Consider the following 9,068-nt stretch of genomic DNA (forward strand, 5'->3'; position numbering starts at 1 on the left):
GCGGGCACCAACAGCTCTGCCCACGCTCTGCCGGAGCTCCCACCTCGCTCCCACGAGGTGCAGGCTGCCACAGAAACCAGCTCTGTGGCACGCCAAGCATGGCAGATAACCAGGGCAGCTCATGTCTCTCACCCCAACCCACTCAACAGGGACTGCGCGGTGCGGGAAGGTGAAAATTTTTCTCCTGCCAAGCCTCTACGCCAGGACAAATTCTTGTAGGAGCTGCAGCACCCAACCCACCCACAAAGCCGTCGGTTCATCCTGCGCCGAGGTGTGCTCCGGCAGCGGCGCGCTTCGAAAAAGCTGGTGCAAATTCCAGGACGACGCCACGTTTCTCATGGCTGTGTTCACCTTCTTGCATTGATTTTGGGTGTGCTTAGCCTGGTATTTCTCGCAATGCTGGAATTAAAGTGATGCACTCTCGCCCTTCACAAAGCAGCGAACCCGTGAATAGGGCACAACCCGCCCGTCGTGGGCGGTAGGAAGCGCATTAAATCCAGAGAGCAGCGAGAGCTGCAGACCAGCGCAGTGGCCAAGGGCAGTTACAGCAAATAGTGCAGAGTCAGGGGGGAGCTCATCAACGCTGAAGCAGCCGAGACGCGTACTCACGCTGGAGTCCAAATTGGTAATGTGGACATAAATGATTAATGGGTAACGGAGAACGTTACCATCATTTCTGTGTTTCCCGGCAGTTCAAAATCGATTCCCATCGTTCAAATCAAAAGCTTGCGGCACAGCAGCAATTTGGTGGGGTATTAAATACCAAAGTCACAAATGTTAGAAGTAAATAGAGGCCAGCAGAAGACACTGTTTTCCCCTGCATCAGTGCCCTGTATCGGTCACGTTGTTAACGGAACCGGCTCATTAAGCTCTAACTGCAGAAAACAATTCCTGCTCCTGGTCGTTAGGAATTAAGAAGGTCCAAGCGGTTGGCCGCAGGGTCTCGGCTGCGGACAGACCGTGGGTGTTACTGCAGCACATCCGGGAAGGTGAAGTGCCAGGCAAAGGGCAGCTCTGCTTAGTCAGACAACAGCAGTTTCCCATCCTCCTGTTTCGATTGTATTTGCTTTCTTCATCCTGAAGATTTTTTTTTTTTTGCTCTCTAGAAAGGTCCTTCTGAATCACCAGGCAGTTTATCGAGTGCTCCCACCTCCCACTCCTCGGAGCAGGGCTGGTGTGGCCACTGATCTGGCCCCATCTCTTCAGTGAAGACTTCTGAGCGAAGACTTCAAAAGCAGCACCTTTTTTTTTTTTTTTTAAACAAATCTATAACAAGTTTAACTCGAGAAGGAGAACTAGACGTCAGAAGCACCTGGTTAACCAAATGCCCGTATTTTCAGCTGAAGGAGCAGCAGGTGTCCCTTCCCTGGACGCACCCAGGAGCACTCCCAAGAACCCCACGCACAACCTCCCAGGCTGGTGTATGTCCACTGACACTTCCCAAGGTATTTTTATAAAAGAGTAGAACTTTAGGGCCTCTTACGCTTCAGCTGAACTCGGGAGAGTCAAAGCAGTGACATTTCAAGGGGGCAGAAGGACATCCCTTGCACTGCGGTTACAGAGCAGATGACATCTCCCACGTGCTTGCAAATGAAGCACCGTTTTTTGCAAGCAGCTTCATACAATTAGTTTTAGAGTGGCACTTGTGGTAACAGTGGGATCCTCATCTACAGATACTCCAATAACTCATTAACAGACACTTCAGGGGAATCAAAACATCGTTCTCCCGTGCAGGCTTTGCTCCACGAGGACTTCTGCTCGTCCAGAATTGAGGTTTTAACTCGCTTCTCCTCGCACGGGCTGTGACAGGGCTCTCCTCCCCGGCTCCTGCCACGGCTGGGCTAAAGGTTTTAGCCACAGGAGCTGTCACAAGTCCTTCCTAGTCTGAGTCCTGGATTCAGTTAAAAGTTAGACTGATTTGAAGGCAGGTGTTCGCATCATGATAATGAAACTACAATGAGAAATTTTCAGGTCCTGAAATAATCCCTTTTCCCGAACCTCCGAGATTGTGCCCAGCATTGTAGTCCAGTCTCCTCCCGTCAGGTACCCCGGTGGCACTCCGTGGTTGTCATTTGGGGTGACATTTCTGCACAGGAAGTTCTGCACCATTTCTGTGCATAACGAGTGGCCAGAGCCAGCAGTCTTCCTTCGGAAAGGATTTGAAGAGGAAAAACACTATTTTCTTCTCTCTGCTCAAGGGAACTGTACAGAAGCATGTGCCTCAGCGTGCGGAGTCTGGAGTGGCCCAAGACTGTATTTTATATATTTACTATAAAGTAAATAGACTTTAAAAATTCGAAACCAAAACCCAGATACCTTTTCCCACAAAAGCCTCCCCCCCTCCATATATGCCGTTGCTGTTACATTTAAAACTGAAAACCTACCACAAAGAGCCCGAGATGTTTCCTCTACAAAAACCGCTTTTCTCGGTGGCAGCAGGAGGCTGTTTTCAAGCCTGGGTAGGATCTACTCAGACCCGAGATCACCCTGGTTTGTACTTTAAGACACTTACTGAAGTGTTACCTTAGATGTGATGATCAGAGTCAAGCAAATACAAGTTATATCTCACTGTCAGAGGAAAGATCGCAACCGTGAGCCCACGGTAGCAAGTTCCTGAGAACCAACTGCTTGTAAACACTTGCTTATTAAATCTCACTGACTTTCAATGAGGCATCCAAGCCAGCTCAGAAAGTAAAATTTGGGCTTTAAGCCAGCATAGTCTCATGAAAATACTAGAAGTGTCAGTGGTGAAACTGAAGGGTGTTACAAAAACATTATGCAGCCACTTAAAACTCACCTTGGTGGTGGGCCAGGCTCGCTCCCAGAGCGCCCAGCTCTCAGCACCACAGTGCTGCCCTGCAGCTGCACCTCTGCGCGGCCACGTGTGGCTCAGGACGACAAAACCGCTTCGCAAATTCTCAACTATATAGATAGCACATTGAAAACAACAATTGTCCTTCTCCTTAAGAAAGCCATAAACCACCAATTATAGCACAGGACTGAAATAAAACCTTATGTACCTGCCTATAAAAATGTCTAAGACTACAGCAATGATTTTTATATATGTACAAACCAAGAAAAGGCAAATGCAATGTAACATTGGAAAAACAAGTGGCAGCAATAATGAACTGAAAAACAGTGGAATGGAGTAAAAATTCACCTGCAAGGTGAATGAACACCAATTTTCTCCAAATGTATCGGGGTGGCAGAAACCAGCTCTTCCGCAAAGTGGTGGTTGAGCCATTCAGAGCTGAACAAACTCAAGGACCATGGCCACGGCCACCAAGCGCGGACTCCCCGCTCACTGCTGCCTTCCTCCTCCACTGCCTGGTGTGACAAAAGAGCTGCCTGGGCACTAGAAACCCACAACAATCCTCACCCCCTTCCCAAGACAGAGTACAGAAACTGTTCTGCAAAGGGGAAAATGCATTTCTGGTGTGAGGGAGAGACAGGACAGCAGTTAATGCTGTTCAGGATGCACTAGAACGACAGTCCTACCCGTTTAACCATCTCCCAGTGCAGCTCTTAACCCTTTCTGAACATCTAGATTTCTAAAAACTCCAGAACTACAACGCTGTTCAAACAGCAATGACCACACACACCTGCTTGGAAACACTCTTCTTAAAAGCGTTTCCTCAGTTCTAAGCGCCCTCCCTCTCGTCCCAAACACCAGCTCTCATGTAAATACATCTGCACACATTTACACACACGCTGAGTTATGAGCTCTTTGGTGACTGATTGCGTACGTTCTACCCTGACCCTGAAAACTGACTTTTCAGAGTGCAAACTCCAATCGCTTGTTTCTTTTGAAAAAACAGGGGAATTGCTTCTAACTTGGAACTGCAGAAGCATTTGAACTTCCACACACCTGACAATTTGCAGAACCACAAGCGAGGATGCACGTTTCCACGCACCACCCTCAGAATGTGCTCCCGCAGTGAAGACGGGGGATGAGGAGGGCAGAATAAGGAGGGCTCACAAGTACAGACAGACAACTTATCAGCAGGTCTGTCATCTGGGCTAACAACAGGTTACACGTGGTACCCGTATAAATCAGACGACACGCGTGGAAGAGCCTGAGTGTTACCAAATGCACTTACAGCTGCAGCGTTCTGCTATGCTTCAATGCGTCAGTGACGCCGGTGTGGCCAGGGGAAACCCCACGTAACTGCACAGTAACCACTCGCCAACTAGTTACAGATACCAGGGTAAGGCCCGCAAACATCCTAGAAGCCCAGACCATGCGTCCTCTGGGGGCCTGACTAACTCTGGACAGACGCAGGGTGAATTCTGCCATTCTTTGCTGCAGATTGTTTCCTCTGTGTCCTCTTCCTCTCCTCCAGTTTCTGTGCCTTCACTGCCACTGATCTCCAAACTCTACAGACTGTCCAGGCAACCTCCTGGGATGCTGTTAAACAAACGTTCCCCAGCCAGCCCCACTTCAGTTCTCACTGCTGTCCCGAGACTTTCTCACGCGTTATTTACCTAATGGAGATGACAAGGGACAGCACCTCTAGCAGGATGGCGATGATGAACACCACGACTGCTGCGGGTGGTGGAGGGGATGCCACCATCCCGTGCTTCAGGAAACACGTGATAGAGAGTATGAGGAAGACTGTGGTGGAGAGGAACACGTCCAGGAGTGAGCTGAAGGTAGCGCTGGCAAACGTCTTCACCGGAGCATTCCTTATAACCTGTGTGGGATACGGGGATAAAAATGAATCAACGCTATTTTGCTGAATTCAGCTGTACCACAAACCCAAGTAAAGGAACACAGAACGTTTGCCACTTCATTAACCCAACCTGAGCGCTGTTTTGGAACAACAAGCGGAAGAGGTGGTTCAATGGCTATTACAGCTCCCTGAGAACAAGTCTGTGCTGAAAGGAGGCACCGGCAGAGTGGCCCCGGGGGCTGAGGCGATTTTCACAGAATATTGTGGTACAGAAATAAACCATATGAAAACTGCCTGTGCTATGCAAAAAACATAAACCTTGTCATTACCAGCAGATAAAGCTGTAAGAAGATTCCTTTAAGGATTTTCATTTAAATTAACAATAAATTCTACAACAAACCTGTTAGCTCCAATGGTTCTTTAAAAGAATCTCCCAAACCCCACTCTACAGAAGCAGTGACTGCCTGTGGCAGAGTTCAACCTCCCTTTTGGACCAGATGAAAAGCAGCGATGGGGATGTCGTGTCATCTGAAGTGATCAGAGCCCAGGACACCAAGTTCTGTTCTCCCGTAACCCCTTACCACACACTCCCGGCCCATCTTGGCCCGGCCCCGGTGCTTGTGCAGCTGTGCAGCATGCTGCTTTGGCCAGTCCGGCTGAAAACTAGATCAGGAGCTCCACGTCCTTACTCAGATGAGTCTTAGGAGTGTTTTAGCTGCCTAGCAGACCGCAGAAAGCAAGTTCCAAAGGAAAACAAGGAGTATATTACTCATATCACCACGAAGGAGCCCGGCTGGAATACTGCAGTCTCATATTCTGGTTTAATCTGGAAATTTCTTGTGCTCCTTAGGATGCTATCCACGCTCAGCAATACTGGAAAACAAGCTTGTACCTCTCTGCAGACTGCTCTATTCAGTGAGCATCGTTCCGTGCCAAAATTACCTTTTAGTCTGAACTGTGGCAGAACCCTGCTAGTCCACGCAGAAAGTCCCATCGGCCGAGTGATGCGAAGCAGCACCGGATCCAAAGTGACAGCGCTACAGACGCCCTGACAGGGTTAAGCAGTGCCTTAATTTTCAGCCAAGAAGAGGCTAAGCGAGCCCTTGGGAAGCGGAGCCGCTTGCAGAGGACGGTGGCACAGCCAGCGTGCAGCTGGCACTGCGTGAGGAGCGGTGAATTCTGTTGTGCTGGGAGTTACTGTCAGCAAGGCGGTGAAATGACCAGCGGTGCTGACAAAGGGTTTCACTCTCCCCAAGGAAGATTATTGTTGTTCTTGCGGACCAGAACCCTGCTCATATTAAGGCTTTAAGAGGTTTTGCCCCGGTGCTGCAGAGTTACTATCACAGAGTGAAGATTCCCACATCCAGGGAGGTTTATGTAGTAATTTTCAAATGAACAGATTGCCACTAACGAAAGGCACAGGCCAGATTCCTGCTCCTTCTAGAAATTTCCTACGTACCCATGTTAACAGGTCAGTCAGTGGATTTTTACCATCACTGCTTTGCTTCTCTTTCCAATCTTCCCATCAGAAAGAACTTGATTTACTATTTTCTGCATAGTTCGTGCAAATTTTGCAGGCTGTATCCCACGAGAACTTTCTCTCTGTTGTTGCTACAAGAGCTTCATTCAGAGAGATGCCTCTGGAGTCCAGTGCTGCAGGGTGAGCACGGAGCTCCTGAGCAAAGTGAACAAACTGAACTGCAACACAACTACGCATCCCTTTGTTAAAAAAGCCAGTTGGATCTCGTTTGCAAACACTAAGGACAACGTGACAACGCTGCCCAGAACAGAAAGCAATGATCAGCAGAAGCAGAAATCCTACCTGCCCCCGGGATGTGGGACACACCAGGAAGAAGAGAAATCAGCACCTACATTTATCACGACGCAACTTTGCCACACTGATGGTCCCAACTAACAGCTCGACACCACTGGAAGGGAAGGGCCCACTCCCCTTCCTGCTGCCAGACACGTACCTCGCAATGGCTCTGGGGCCGGCCGCCCTCTCTGTGAGTGCTGGTTCTATACAGCAGAACACACCAGAGGCAGGTGGAAGAATAAGAAGCCCCAAAGAGAAAACCAGAACACGAGTATTTTATGCCAGGCTAGTAAAATGAAGTGGCTCAGAGCCAGGAAGCCTGATAAACACTGGAGCCATCAGAAAGGGCAGGGAGGAGAAGGCACAAGGACGTGCGAGCAGCAAGTTTTCAGCTCCTTGTGGAAATGCAGCCTCGGCTAGTGCTGACACCTGATGTCATTGCGTGTGAACTTAAACCATCTTGCTAGTTCGTACCGGCCAGGCAGGACGTGGAAAGCCTGCAATACTATGAGCCCCCGAGGGCATTAAGGCTTTTTCGCACTCGGTGCAGAATCCTGAAGAAGGGCTCAAGTTCCTTACGATTCCCTCGCTGCCCCTCAGCACTGCGCAGTGCCTGCTCTGCCTGCTTACAGAACTGGGGACATCGGAGTTCAGCACAGGATTGCCTTCCACTGGGACACCCACAAGGCTAAACCGACAAGAGGCTGTTTTCAGAGGTAGCAATAGCAAGCAGTAAATCACACGTGACATTTCATAACCCTTGTCATCAGCTGCAATAAAATGTGTTAAAAACAGTGATTAGACAGATTACAAAAGGAAATCAACACCAGGAGCAACACACCTCTTCCTGATAGCTCATCCTGTAGGTCATCTCCAAATCCTGATCCAAGAAGTTCAGGCTCAGCTTGTTGATGGGGGGTTTGAAGAAGTAGTCTTTCATGAGGCTGAGGAGAGAAAACACCGACATCAGTTTACCCAGCTGTACCTCAGAGCCCCCACTGTGTGGTTTCTGTTTCTAGGGACGCTGGTCTTTGAAGTTCCTGTAGCTTTTCTTTGCTATCAGTCACCGAGGTAGCGCCTTATCCACATCACTCGTTCAATCAAAGAACGAGAAAAACGACAGAGTCAACTTTTATACTCTCAGGAAGAGACTAACAAGTCCCTCCAGAAACTTCACAGCTCTAACTGCAGGTGGCTACAGGTAAGTGCAATATAAGCCAGCAAACAGTAACGGTGAACTGCTGCTGCAGAGGCACAGCCTTCGGAGACGCGTGGCCGCAGGGTATGTGTGTCGTAGGTGGAATTCCATTGCTCAAAGCAAGCCAAGGATGGCAGAGGTGACACATCGTCAGGTAAAACCCGCTGTCCATGGGAGAGAACGGCGCTTTTTATTATTTCAAAGACACTGAAATAACTCAGTAACTCAGCTGGGAACCTGCCCTTAATGATCCGGGCGGCAGAGAAAGGGAGCCCCAGGAGACGGAGAGTTTATGTTTACCTCTGAAACAAAAGAGCTGAAATCCCCATAATGGTCCCCAAAGGCACTAACAAACAATGAAACCGGCTCATGAGGGCTAACGAACCTGGAGGCAGCATCAGGTGCAGAAAAAAACCATAAAACTGTATGAGAGGCCTCCATCACCAAACATCACCAAACAGCCCCTTCTATTCCCCATCCTCTGGAGAAAAAATTAAACGTTTTCTGAGTTTTACATTTGTTGTAAGAGGTTTATGAGAGAAGTTTTCCAAGGACATCGATGGCACCTGATCTACAAACCTCGTCTTTCTCGAGTAGGTGTCAAAGAGCTGAAAGGACTCGAGTATTGAGTGGGTGGTGCGTGGGGGTCGTACAGTAGGGTCACGCCTGCTCGTGCCATGGGCTGCTGGGTGTCCTGGGTGGAGTTAGGATGGAACTCATTCTGTTCAGGAGTTTTTTCAGCTCAGTCTCTTCTCAGTGATGGCACTTTCTGAAGCTAACGGTGCCTTTTTGCAGACAGCGTCTGCTTCCAGAAGTGAAAATGCTGGATGTTTACAGTTACTACCAGGGTTGGGATGCAGAAAGGCTCTTGCTTACACTTGCTCCTGCGGAGACCAAGGTCAAACCTTGTGTGCCGTGTTGGGGTGCTGTAAGGAAAGGGATCGTGGCTGTGGGGAGCAGCGGACAGGAGAGGTGACCCTACACTGACCAGCCAGGGGTTCCATCCCACAGATGCCCCCTTCGGGACAAAGCTGAGGGATCACGAGGGTCAACTCTCTTCTCCAACCGCTGGTGTCCGAGGAGGACTCTGTCCGTTCTGCCTTCGATCCCAGTCCGTGCATCCCTGAACCCAGTTCCCGTCCGATCCCAGCCCGTGCATCCCTGAACCCAGTTCCCGTCTGCTGCCGAGGCCGGGCTGAGCCTTCCCCAGCGCCTGCCCACAGCATCAGCGGTGAGACGACATGGTTGCCATCAGGGGGGTTGGGTTCAGTGCTGGTTTTGTATATATTTGCATATATTGAATTTTATTGTCATTATTTTCCTTAAAGCGGAGTTAGGTTTCTTTTCCAACCCAGTACTCCTCTCCCTTATTCCCTCTCTC

The 9,068-nt window shown here is 49.4% G+C and overlaps 1 protein-coding gene across 1 annotated transcript in view; it reads right to left on the reverse strand.

Annotated features, from left to right (window-relative positions):
* ADCY9 (adenylate cyclase 9) overlaps window positions 1-9,068 on the reverse strand; it is a 78,887-nt gene that overhangs the window by 14,471 nt on the left and 55,348 nt on the right. Inside the window, exons 6-7 of the mRNA XM_010138937.1 lie at window positions 7,331-7,433; window positions 4,486-4,694 (exon numbers count right to left, since the gene is read on the reverse strand). Coding sequence (XP_010137239.1) covers window positions 4,486-4,694; window positions 7,331-7,433 — 312 coding nt within the window. The remainder of the gene's footprint in view (window positions 1-4,485; window positions 4,695-7,330; window positions 7,434-9,068) is intronic.

This window comes from Buceros rhinoceros, unplaced genomic scaffold (genome assembly GCF_000710305.1).
Source record: "Buceros rhinoceros silvestris isolate BGI_N320 unplaced genomic scaffold, ASM71030v1 scaffold16256, whole genome shotgun sequence".
Classification (NCBI taxonomy): domain Eukaryota; kingdom Metazoa; phylum Chordata; class Aves; order Bucerotiformes; family Bucerotidae; genus Buceros; species Buceros rhinoceros.